At 44.3% G+C, this 13866-nt stretch overlaps 1 protein-coding gene across 1 annotated transcript in view; it reads left to right on the forward strand.

Moving 5' to 3' along the window:
• NOL6 (nucleolar protein 6) overlaps positions 1–13866 on the forward strand; it is a 455500-nt gene that overhangs the window by 250500 nt on the left and 191134 nt on the right. Inside the window, exon 15 of the mRNA XM_069217421.1 lies at positions 3278–3353. Coding sequence (XP_069073522.1) covers positions 3278–3353 — 76 coding nt within the window. The remainder of the gene's footprint in view (positions 1–3277; positions 3354–13866) is intronic.

Genomic DNA, 13866 nt, shown 5'->3' on the forward strand with positions numbered 1-13866 from the left:
GAGAAAATGCCAAATCATGGAGTCACCAATCTGATGACAAGATTGAATTTTCTTTACTGACAGCTTAGATCTCGGTTTTGTCTGTACTGATTGTCTATGAATTCTGCTGCATCCACACTACCACGTCAGCAAGACAGGAACGCTGCTTAAGGTGGGGAAGAAAAGTATAGGCAAATCATCAAAATGTCTGCTTCTTCAGGAGTCCTGTACCTGATCTCTACAACTTACACCGCCGTTTGTGGGGGTTGAGCTGCACCATTTAAGTGGGTTTGATCTGCCTTCAGAAGTAAATGTTATTCTTGTGGCTAGATGCCGGTTTACCAAATACGTTTATTCTGGTCATTGTGCGAAGTTTGTGGCCCGTTGTGTCAAGTTCATCATATTCGGGCCAACTATCTGATGTTTTGATGTCTACTTTATCTCTGGCCCAACAAGGCTGTGATGTGGGTGCGATTAAAAGTTATTTGTTGGTCTTTTCCCTCTTTCTGTCACCAGTGTTGTGCTTTTCATAAAGAGCATTGCACATGTTCCCCGCTACATCCTTTATTCTACCTCAAAGGGACCATAATTCTGTTCTTTTGTTTTTGATGTGCTCGCCCTTTAAGCCTATGCACAGTTTGTCACTGAAATTTGTGACCCCTAAAATGATTTTCCTTATTGCAAGTTACCGCATGCCATGTAACTGAGCTACCGGCAATGTCAGTGCAGCCTCTGTATACCATCAATTGGTGCTCTAAACTCATGCTTTTTTTCCCTGTCGAAGATGGTGTTGGTCTTTCCACATTGTTTTGACCCATCACTCTTTTTTTTCGCTCCACCTTACTCCTCTCACTGGGTGGATGACCAACTTTTTATTGGATTTGCCAACTGAAGAATAGAAGGGTGGCCCAGTAGTGAGCCTTTTCCAAGTGGATAATCCTTTGCAAAACAGCTTGCTGTGCGATATCCAAAAAAGCCGAATCCAGAGGGATTGCTGGGTTATGCCACCAGTGTCCAGGCTGCCTCTGCATCATTGTTGAGGAGTGTTCCAGTGATAGATCTTCCAGGCTGCGATATGGACGTCTGTGAATACCTTCACCATGTATTACTTTCTGCATAATCGTGTCTGCAGGAAGGGACATTTCTGCTTCATCTTACAGAACGTTCTGGCATAAGTCCATTCATCAGATGCTTCAAAAAAAGAAAGGAATAGATGGTTGAGAAATATCCATCAGAAAGACATGTTGCTTACCTTTGTAACACTCGTTCTGGTGGTTACTCTACCTAAATGCAGGTTCCTCCCCACCCTCTGAAAAGGATCTATGTTAGATTTGATGCTCTGTGGCACTTGTACTCTCTCTTGTTTTATCTCCAGTTGAGGGTGTGGAAGAGTTACAAGGAAAACCGGTGTCATTGCGCAGAGGTGACACATATACAGCTTTCTGCGGACATTTCTGGAGGTGGTGAGTCTGATTGCACCACCTCATGGCGTAAGTGCAGTTGCTATGAAAAGTTCCAGATCCAACCTGGTGCCTGAGTAAAATCAATAGGTGAGGAATCTGCGGTTAGAGACAGTATGCATCAGAAAGAGCAGTATCAATGGTAACATCCAGTCCTCAGCCTTATGGGAAGGAGAGTGAACTGAACATCTAAATTGTTAAGATGTGTTGATCTGATTACTTGATTTTTAGAAAGAATCTAGAACATGTATGTATGCCTTGCATAGTTTACATGTTATTATTGTATATCTTATGCTAATTGCTGTCTTACAATAACTACAGGGTGCTAGCAAATGCTGAAAATATGAAAGAAAGAAATACACTCTTACCGGAAGGAAATAGTTGACATTTTGTGTTTTGTGAAGCTAGTTCCACACTTTTACTCCAGTATTTCCCAGCACAAGGTTGATTGTTCACAAAATCTTAGATTCTCAGACAGTGAAGTAGATAAGTGTTGATTTTCGTATATAGGTATCTCAGATCTAACTTCTGTTTTCATTTGAACGTCAGATACGAGGGCATGCTAATACCTTTTTTCCTCTGGAATGCAGAGAAGCCTTTTTATGTTTATTTCATTGTTTCTCATTTTTAGCCCTACAGCATTCCAAACCCATCCTTTTAGGCTGTCTCTATTTTGTTTAGGTTTTGCTTTGACACATCCTTGTATTGTGTGTTGGCATAAGAGGGAATGGTACAGTGAGAGCCTAGAGACATAATGGGAATACTTCTGGTATTGTTTTGGTGTGATGGTATATAATGTTTTCGGCTTCTTAGTCACATTGTCACTGAAAATGCTTACATTGTCGTACTGCGGGTCTTTGTAGTTTATCTGGAGTCTTCTGTAGTTTTTAGGTTTTGACATAAAAGGTGATCTTCCTGGTTGCTGTTTTAATAATCTGTCGAAAGACATGGTAGTAAATATGTTGGAAGTGGTCACCTATGTCGTGCTCTTTATTTATTATTTGTTAAACACCTGACTCACCAGGACTGCTTTTAACAGTCTGCAGAATGTATGTAGTTTGCTAGTCGGTTTGATGGGTGTGTTACAATGATGGTTGGAAAGTTTGTTATATTGCTGGAAAGGTGGGTTCCTACGTGAATATAGCGCTTTGGAATTAAATCTTGATGTCGTGTGTGGTGAATTTGAGGATAATGGGGGGAAGTCAGTACTTTGCACTTGTTGTAGTGTGGTCTTGACTTAAAAGTGAAAGCTGGATGTATCCTAGACGACAGAGCAGGTGGCAAGTAAAAGCAAGGGTTTAGGCAGTGGAAGGGATCCTAAGTGGAAGTTCAAAAGTATGAAAGGGGTTCAGCAGTTTTAGGTCCATGAAGTAGATCCTTGACCTTCAGGTGTGCAGTTGTTTAACTTCTTTCAATTCCACTCTTGGTTCTTGGTACCTGTCAAAGGTCATCACAATAGAGGAACATGTCCTGGGAAGAGTGAATCTGTAGATTTTTTTCCTGGGATATCCCTTAGGAGGATGAAGAGGTCCTTAAGCCAGAAGATGGTGGTGAGCTACAGCAGTTGATCTCCAGATGCCTGTTTCTACTCCTTGAGAAGTCCATTAAAACAAGTTATAAAATAAATGCCACAATAAAATGGAAGATTACTTTGATTTAATTTTAAATGCTGGTTGCCCTTAAATAACCTTACTGGGAAGTAGTCCCTGGCCATTTCTTTTGGCATGTTGTGACTGCTGTAAAAACGTGCTACAACATTTTTTGTGAAATTAAAATGTAAAGTGGTGGCATGTATTGCTGTTTTGCACAACACGATTTATTGTCTACAATTGTTTTAGGCATGCGGAAATACCGGCCTCTTCAGTGTGTTACACCGGTGCTCTTCTGGAACCTGTGATTCAAGTTACAAAAGAGGTAAGGTCACAAAAGCTCGTGATTGGATTAGTGTGTTTTTAAGGGATGGAAGAATGTTGAGCTTGCTTTCTTGTGGTCTGAATAAAGGCTGTTGTTGAGCCTCAGAAGCTAATGTTCTCTTTCTTTCTCATTAAGAAATACGTTTTGTTTCCTTACAACTACCAGGTTATATAAATCCAGTTCAAAGATAAGTGCCAAATGCTTCTTCTGTGAAGTTCCACATTTTGATGCAAGTTATCTTTTAGGAAGTTTGTATTCTGATTGGAAGGTAATAGTCTGTGAATGGACGATTGGTAGTTCTGTTAAATGCATTAGTCTTTCAGCAAATCTAAGTAACAGGAAGATTCCCCCCAAACATGTATGTCCTAGAATGGTGCAGCGGGTTGCGTTTCAAGCTTAAGAATGATTTAGAAATTAATAGCAATACTCTATTTAACAAAATAAATACATTATAGACTCTGTTCAATTCCTATTTATCAAAACCTAAAATAAAAACAATACTTTTTCTATGGGAAGATAGAAATTACTAAAACTCCTTGAATTTATGGCTTATGTAATATACTCTGAATCAATTATATTTTATATTTTCCAAACCTAATTAATGTACTGAGTAAAATGTGTAGGTACAAGTAACACTTAGGCTTGTTTTTGACTCATTGAACAAAATCATCATATGTTCCTATTATATCAGTTCCATATTAGTAGTGAAATTGTATCTCTCTATATCCTTTTTATATTTTCTAATTATTACAGTGCTATTGATTTTAAACATTTCTGGTTGCCATTAATAATTTCATGTCTGGGCAATAATCTTGGTTCATTTGTGTTTTAACTTGAAAATGTTGCATTTGATGATCTCTTAAGCACTGAATGCTTTAGCTTTTACACATGTTTCATTTGGCAAATTGGATGTAATACAATTAATGTTTGATGAAACGTTTTTAGAAAAGGAAAACAATTGATAATTCTGTGACTTGGAAAACTATTTGGAAGCCACTTTCAGTTGTAAATGTTAAAAGTGCATGCAGCTTTACTTCCCTGCTTTCCGGCTGCACCAAAGCATTTGATGCTTTTGCACAGCCTTGGCATCTGGGCAACACACTGACAATCGCCTTTAGCACATCTGGGTCATATATGGGCAGGCATTACTCTCTTGCCAGCAGTGGCTACCCACCTGGCATGTCACCTCTCTTCCAGCTTTACATAGAAGGTACAGTCCTTTCCAAATAATGGCCTCAAAGAGAGTAAAATTCAGAATACTCAGAAGAAAGAAGCAGGGCTGTGCATGATTACATGTTCCAAATGCCGAGTAGAGAAAAATGTAGCTTGCAGCCCTCTGCTGAGAGGGCATCTGTTCTTTTTTGTGGAACATGTTCTTTTCACACATTTGCCAAACACCTCTGGTGCCTCGCAGGATGCTTGTGTTGAGTGCTGTTTTGCAAGTTCATTTTGGCTTAGGTTTTAATGGCTGCCATGCTTCCCGTAGCCGATAATGATATGCCTGCTAAAAGAATGTTAACATGTTAAAGTGTTAATACTTTTACAGTAACCCGGAGAATAGCTGCAGACTGAACAACTACTGGTTATTTCTAAATATTGTAACATTTTACAAAGCCACCCAAAAGCGAAAATGTTTCAAAATGTTCACTAGAAACGTTATGAAATATTATGTTTACAAGAAAGACATTGTAGGAAGCCAGGCTTTTTGCTGGGAGTCCCCCCACATTTTGCCCCCATATGAACTGCTACATGCTGGTTTTCGTCTCTGATGGTGCGCTGAAGCCTACTGACCGGGCTCCGGCGCCTGCGTTCTTCCTCCTAAAAACGAAATACCTAATTGGCTAGCACTTTAGCACCCCTGTAAGTCCCTAGTAAATGGTACCCCTTCGTACCTAGGGCATGGATAATAAAGAGGGCCGCTGAGGGCTATAGCATGTATTAAGCCACCCTCAAGGACCTCCATACAAATTACATGCAGACTGCCACTGCAGGCTGCGTGTCATGGGCAAACCATGAATAAAAACACGACTTGGCACACTCTCGGCCCGATTAAGAGTCTGGCGGTCGCTTGACTGCCAAACTCATGGTGGAGGTTGGACTGCCGCCAATGTGGCGGTTTGAGCTCCACATTATGACCACGGCGGTCATGCCGCAGGCAGACCGCCAGCACTGCCAGGATCAGAGATCTCAACAGTCTGGCGGTTGTAGCAGTCCCCTGGGTATTACAACTTTGTTCTCTGCTAGCAATTTCATGGTGGTGGCACCGCCATGAAAAGGCTGGCGGAGAACGGGTGGATGGGGTGCCCAGGGGGGGCCCCTGCACTGCCCATGCACTTGACATGGGCAGTGCAGGGACCCCCCTGGCCAGCACCATCGCATTGTGCACTGTCTGGTTTGCAGATAGTGAACATTGCGAGGGTGCTGGTGCACCCTGCATCCTACAGCATTGCTCGATTACAAGCCGAAGACAGTGCTGTAGGGTGTTTTCTTCTAGGCCAACGGACAGAGACTCAGGTTTCAGCCCGCTGACCTAGCGGAAAACTCTTAATGGGCCCGGCAGGGAGGTAGCCACAATGGCTACAACCTCCCTGTCGGAAGTTCGGCGGATGGCCTAATCCGTCTGCCAAACTCGTAATGAGGCCCTCTTTGTGTCATTCCAAAGTCACTACATATAATATGTAAGTCACCCCTACAGCAGGCCTTGAAGCCCTAAGGCAGGGTGCATTATATTTTACGTGAGGACATCACTGCATGACCAGATATGCTCCTGTGATGTCTAGTTCTTTTGCTCAATTTTGCAAGTGAACAGGGAAGCCATCTTAAGGTATACCCTGCTACATAATGGCTTCACTGACACCTATGGTGTGTGGCAACAAACACCTCATCCTAATAAATCCATACCGATGCCAGTATTTGGATTCGGTATGACATGCTCCTCAAATGTGTCGCCTGAAACCCTACTACTCCTCTAGTGTGCTATCTGACTGGTATCAACCACCCTACCACTACAGATGAGTTTCTGACCCCTGGGGGTGAGAGCCTGCGCTCTGAAGTCAGAAACAGTGCCTGCTTTGGAGGAAGATGTTATCACCCTCCAGCAGGATGGGTAGCAAATCAACATATCTTGGCTGGAGGCTTCAAAGCCTCTGCTGCCCTTTGATATTCAACCCTGACTTCCCCCACACCTAGGGAATGTCACCCCTGCCCTGAGGCCCATTTGGCACCAGGAGAGGTGGAAAATTAACTATGTAGGTAGGGGTGTTGCACTACCATCCTAGTCAGCCCCTAAGGTGGACTGCCTGATGTGCTCCATGAAGGAAGTCTCCACCATCTAGTTTTATGCGGAATTAGGATTCTGGGACAGGGTTATGCCCACAGGAAGTGGTCATCAAGGGGATGTAGTCACCCCAGGGGTGAGTAGCCCATTGGCTACTTCCCTACGCACCCCTAAATTTCCCTAAATTGAGTATTTAGGTGGGCCCCTGACACCAGGACTTGAAATTCGCTTGACTACAAAGAGAAGAAGGACCACGAAGAGTCGAAGGTGCAAGAACTGTGGACCAGCTGAGGACCTGGCACAACACCCTGGCAGCCAGCTCCTGACTCGACAGTTGCAAAGACCCAACCCGTCCTGCAGCTGTGCTTCCGCCCAAAGCCTTGGAGTACTGCCAGCACTTCACCCACAGTCAGCATCTCCCTTGGAGGAGACACTTCCTGCAGGTACCAACCACAACGTCCAGCTCAACGTTCTGCTGACCACCAGGTGCACCAACGCAGCAGCCACCCAGGAGGAGGTCACAGTGCTCCAGGAAGTCAGATTCGTCCCCACCAAGTGAGAAGATGCTAGGACCCACCGGAGCTGTCCTGCACCAATATCCAGGGTACCAGACCCCTTGCAGCAACTAACGGTTGTTTAAGTCCAGTCCGGACTCCAGTGCCACAACCAATGACCAGCCTTCAATCACAGAGACCAGTACTGAGAGTGGCCAAGCTGTCCTGTTTTATCTCCTTTCAGGTCCAACCGAGAACAGTGGGCACCTTTGACGCAGGAGCATACGCTGACCAAAACTATCTGCACCCAAGCTCCCTGGCTGGGTCCACAACAACCAATGCTGCTCCCCTGCTCTCAAAACCCCTATAGGAAGCTGGCCTGGTGTGTGATGGGTACCTAAGGTATTTATTAATGTAGTGTAGGCAGTGTCTAGAAGCCAGGCTCTCTAGATGTAGCTGTGGATGAGCAGCCAAGGCTTATCTAGGAGACATGCAAAGCTCATGCAATATCACTGTAGTCACACAGCACCTACACACATGAAAGAGAACACTCAGTGTTACAAAAATAAAGGTACTTTATTTTAGTGACACACTTACCAAAAAGTACTACAGAGACAACCCTCCAATAGGAGGTAAGTAACACACTAGATATGTACACTAGTAATCCGAAATAGCCGTAAAAAGCAATAGCAAGTGCAAATAGCAATAGGCAATAGTGACCCAAGGGGGATCCCAAACCATATACTAAAAAAATGGAATGCAAATGCAGTACCACCACCTAGGTAAGTGGGATGTGTAGAGGGGAGCTGGAGGAACTAGGAAACCCCAAAGGTAAGTACCACAGTGCCCCCAGCGACCAGGAAGAAAGGATTAAGTTACTGGATTTTCCCCAAACCATCCAAAAGGACGAACAAGAAGATAATGCAACACCCAGACAATACTGCAAGAAACCAGCGGTGGCTTCCTGAAGAGGAAGACCTGTAGAAGAAGGGGACCAAGTCCAGAAGTCACAGAAGTGTCCGGTGGGGGCAGAAGCCACTACCCACCTGTCTGCGGTTGCAGGAGTTGGGTGACGGTAGGACGAAGATGGTCAGCAATGCAGCCCTCGAGTCAGTGGAGAGTTCCTGGAGGATGCAGTCGATGTCCCACACCGGATGGATGATTGCAGTCAGTCAGTGGCATGGAAAAGCCACCAACAACCCTTGGAAAAGGCAGAAGTCGCGGTGAAGCAAAAGTGGAGCTGCTGGGGACCAGCAAGATCCAGGAGGGCACAACCTACGGGGGGAGTCCTAGGGTGACCATCAGCAAGGCAGAGAGTCCACAGGAGAAAAGGTAGCCCCCATAGGAGACCCACTGGAAGAGGAATCAAGAGTTGCAGAAGAGCCCACGCAGCACGACTGGAGAAGGGTCCCACACCGCAGGAGAAGCACACATAGGGCTGTGCGTCGCAGAAAGGAGTGCTGGGGGCTGGGGCTACACGGAGCCTGAAGATCACTTGGAGGAGATGCCAACAAGCCTTGGTAGCTGCAAGAGACGTGGCGCACGGGGGTACTGTTCTGCGTGGGAAGGCAAAGTCTTACCTCCATCAAAGTTGGACAGCTAGTAGAGAGGACCAAGGGGACCACTCCAGACCACCACCCATGATGCAGGATCCACGCAGCTCAGGATGAGAGGAGATCCACGCAGCGAGTCGTTGTTGCAGTTGGTGCCTGCGAATGCAGGGAAGTGACTCCTTCGCTGCAAGGGAGATTTCTTCTTCCTTCTCGTGCATGCTGAAGACTTACCGCCCACAGTGGATGCACAGTTGGGGAAATGTTGCAGAAGCTGGAAGGAGCTGTGGAAACAATGTTGCAAGCAGAACCTTCATCTTGGATGCAGAGTATCGGTTCCTTGAGGGTCTAGTCGCAGTTCCAGTCAGGGTTGCAGGGGAGTCCTGCTGGAATCTTACAAGCGGAATCTGAGGACCCACCCCAGAGGAAGAGCCTAAAAAGCCCGAAAGGGGGGTTGGTCACCTAGCCAGGTGACCACCTATCAGGAGGGGGCCCTGACGTCACCTGCCTGACCTGGCCACTCATGCTCCCAGAGGCCTCTGCCCTCCTTGGATTCAAGATGGCAGAATCAATGGACTGTCTGGAGGAGCTCTGGGCACCACCCTTGGGGAGGTGATGGACGGAGTGGTCACTCTCATTTCCATTGTCCAGTTTTGCACCAGAGCAGGGACTTGGGGGTCTCTGAACCGGTGTAGACTGGTTTATGCACAGAGGGTACCAAATGTGCCCTTCAGAGCATACCAGGGGCTTGAGGAGGCTACCCACCCTAAGCCATGTAACACCTATTTCCAAGGGTAGAGGGTGTTCCCCCCCCCACAAAAAAAAAAAAAATCCTTTGTTCTGCCTTCCTGAGCTTCAGCTGTTCTAGCAGCAGGAGGGCAGAAACATTTCTGAGGGATGGCAGCAGCTTGGTCTGCCTGGAAACCCCAGAAGGCTGGTAGGAGCAATACTGGGGTTCCTCTAAGGAGCCCCCAGAGTGCATAGAACCATACTTCCAATACTGGCAACAGTATTGGGGTATGATTCCGACATGTTTGATACCAAACATGCATAAGTTCGGAGTCACCATAATGTAGGTGGACATAGGTCGTGACCTATGTCCAGTACATGCATTAAATGGCATTCCTGCAATAACAAAGTCCATCAGAAAGGAACTGGAGTTTGTGGGGGCACTTCTGCTAGTACGGGGTGCCCTCACACACAGGTACTTGCACCCTGCCCTCTGGGCTAGGAGGGCCTACCATAGGGCTGACTTACAGTGACCTGGTGCAGCGATCTGTAGTGAAAAGGGTGCATGTACCCTTTCACGCAGGCTGCAGTGGCAGGCCTGCAGATACACTTTGCTTGGGCCCCCTATGGGTGGCATAATACATGTTGCAGCCCATGGGGATCACCTGGTACCCCAGTGCCCTGGGTACCATATACTAGGGACTTACATGGAGGCACCAGTATGCCAAATGTGGGGGAATTGTCCAAGCAACCAAATTTAAAGGGAGAGAGCATAGTCACAGGGGTCCTGGTTAGCAGGATCCCAGTGAACACAGTCAAACACACTGACAACCGGCAGAAAATTGGGGTAACCTTGCCAAGAAAGAGGGTACTTTCCTACAACCCCCACAGACTGACCTCACTGATTCGAGCTCCTGGACTTGTCCCTCTCTGCTGCCAGCTTCCTACAGACATTGTTAATGGTATAATTTGTTTGTGCCTTCTTTTCTAAATGCTTGTTACTTTTATAGCTGATCTCCTTATGCTATGCTTTTCTCTGAGTAAACAGTGTTTCTAGCATCTTCTAGATTATGTACAGGAATTCTTGGCAGTAGTGTCTCTAGTACGCCATGTGGGGAGACTAGAAACGGTAATTCTGACATAATGGACCAGACCAGTATTAGATTATGTATAAACATTTTTGAGTCTTCCTTAAGAGCCGAGGGGTTCCGTTCTGATGCTTTTGTATCTTTATCAAAGAAATAGCTAAAATGCTAAGTAGAATGATGACTGTAATCTGGTGCAGATTAAAATGTCAGCCATAATAGGGAGAAAGTTGGGAGTAGGCAAGAAAAGAGAAACCCATTATCTGAACTTAAAAGAAATTTGAAAGAAAGGACTCGCCCAATGCAGGTGTTTGGAGACAAAATTGAATGTAGTACATTACAAATTCTAGTTTGGTTCTATGGGGTCTCTAGGTTGTAATTCTGTTCAACAGGATAGGGGACCACACATTAAGGAGCATCAGTAATATTCTCCTCAGTCTTGCTGTGTTGTGCTGTAGCCTGGTTTGACTGATGCAGATATTGCCTGTTTGCAGGCAGGATTTTATCTTGGACGAGACCACTCACCCAGCCTTGGCATTATCTCTTTTGTTATGTCCTTATACTCATTGCCAAGCAAAAGCAAACCTGTTACGCACCCAAGCTTGATGTTGAAATCCTGAGGAGCAGTCCTGCTAGGTTTTATCAATGTTTGAATAATCATATGATTTATGAATTAATTGAATTAATTTATAGGTAGGAGTAAATACACCCCTGAAATATATATATATTCCTCATCCGAGGACCGAAATGTATAGCTTAGTTGACTAATCCCTGCTTATAAATGGGTACAAAAGACAGATATCAACAGCAAACTCTAGTTTCTACACCAATTATTGAGGTGCACCCTTATTCTGTTATCTTTCTAATCCCCATGTAACATTGTACACCTCATGCAACTCGGAGCATTGGCAATCCAACTTCCATGCTCCAGGGAACACAAGGCAAACCTGTGAATGCAAAGTTGTATACTTGCAACTGAGCAATCAAAAGATGAGGAAGCACTCTCAATGATCCCAAGGTTTTTAAGTGCTTGTTACCCCAGAGATACGTATTGCATTATTCATTCTGACGTCGCCATCAGGAAGGTCACCCTTCATTGAGCAAACCGCTTTCCAGAACTTGGTAAGCTTGGGACATTCTACAGATATATGAAAGTCATCAGCTGGCAACCTGTGGAGCTTACTGACTACTGAAATTATTTGCCTTAAATGGACAGACAGATTCCCTATATGTTACATGCTTGAATATGATTTCCATAGGATTTCCAGCACTTTGGATTGAGATCTCTTCCGCCCCTTTCTCTGAGGAGGCTCCATCAATTCTTCTTTGATGTCCACAATACTAGGTCTTGCTAGCTAGCCTCTTGCAGCAATAGCATGGTGTACAATCTTTTACAGTTCTTGAATTGCTCCATAGTTAATTTATAATGAAATTCCGATGGACCAAGAAGGTATCTGGGCATATTGCAATCAAGACAGTTTATCGTCTGTGATATTTTGCAATTTTCCCAGTTCCAAAGCCCATGTGATTGACTGAGAGACGGGTACCTATAACAGCCTCAAACTTCCATAGTTGCTTAGGCTTTGAACATTTCAACATAGTTGGCTTTCAAGGGAAGTCTCAGATAGGCTAATGAAAAGAATGGTAACATAGAAATGAAATACGTATAACCCTTGGGCGCAAACTCTAGTCTATAAATACAAATTTCTGTATGTTTTACTATTCAGGTCAAGGTTGAAAGTTTTCGAATGATTGCAGTTCATAAAAAAAATACAAGTGTGTCAAATACTAATAACATTATCTATGGTGTATATTCATTTTGAACTTTATATCTTTCCGATCATGTAAATCCAAAGCTAGTGTATTCATTAAGGTGCAAGTTATCTGTTCATCTCCATGTAGTGACAGGGTATGTACACTGCCAAATTAAACCGTGATCCTTGTGCCTTAGTAGTGTTTTCAATCCTGGGTGTTTTGCCCTAGTATGTACGTAATGTGTAATTGCCTGGATCAAGCAAACAAGTCCCTGTTCGCCTGTGTGCTGTTTCTGAGTACAAGGTGCATCCTGTCACCACGTGAATTTGGAGTGAGATGCACTAAGGATGAAAAAATGCCACTTTGAATTCAGACAAAGCTATCTGAGAATCTCTCACTTGCAGACAGATGATATTGTGAAGCCCGCCCTAAACCTCGAAATCACTTCACAAACCAGTATATGTTACAATAAACTACATTTAATTAGATGAAATTTTTTCACAAACAACAAGTGAACATTATCACCATAATTATTAACAACTCTGCGATCAAAATTGAATAATGCTTGACTGACCACAAACCAGTGCTTAATTTATACATAAAAACGTGCCGGTTCCCAAGGCTGCTGCATGTAAATGTGTGAGCACGGAATAGTGAGGCAGCGTAATGCTGAAGCCATTTCGGGCCTCTTCAATCCATTTACAGCCCCTCCAGCTCACTCTTGCAGCTTTCTGCTTTTTATCTTTGTGACGCTTTTTCATTTTTCTCTTCCTCCGTCTTTCCCATGTGTCTTTTGCTCTCAGCAAATGCTTTAGGGAGAAGAATAAGCACCGGCCCTCAAAAATAAGTGCCGGTGCTTCACACCGGAAACAACAAGCACAAATTAAGCACTGGCACAATCATATTTCATCATGCCTTGCTAATGGGTTAGTCTAAACAGCCTTCCTACATTACTTTTGGTAAACATTCAGTTTGATTGTTAGAAAAAAATGTTGTCATATAAGGTTCTAGAACCCTACCTCCTTCCGAAAAACCTTCATGCCATTAGGCCTGAAGTCGAAGGCCCATCCTTGAGCATCTTTCAGGTTGTCTCGCCACACCCCAGTCATTGGTATTGTTTAAACATTTTTCATTTATTACGGTTGATGGAGCAAGGAGAGTTTGTTCACATTCAGCTGTTAACAAGATGGTACGTGGTGCCACCATTCAGATTTTAGGAAAAAACAGAAGCTTCTGCTGTTGTATCCTTTCATGTCCTCTCATATGAATCTATGTGAGGTAATTTATATTTGAAGACCAGAGCCCCAGCTACCCTGAAATGTTAAACTCTGCAGAGGGTGGAAAAGCCCTTCTGTGACTGAAAGATATGTGACAATTTGCAAGTCTTCATGAGCCTGAGAGGCTGACATAAGTAACAGGTCCATTTACGTGGCTCTAAACCTCTATAATGCCCCGAAGTGTATTCAGTGGACAAATGGGAACCATCTTACCATGGAGCATGGACTATGCTCTATATAACCTTTATCAAAACACAGCGAAAAGTCATGCCAGACATGGTAAGGTAACTGAATGGCTCGACATTCTGTCTGGGAAGTTATTGGCATGATAGAACATAAACTGTCA

This window comes from Pleurodeles waltl, chromosome 1_1 (genome assembly GCF_031143425.1).
Source record: "Pleurodeles waltl isolate 20211129_DDA chromosome 1_1, aPleWal1.hap1.20221129, whole genome shotgun sequence".
Classification (NCBI taxonomy): Eukaryota; Metazoa; Chordata; class Amphibia; order Caudata; family Salamandridae; genus Pleurodeles; species Pleurodeles waltl.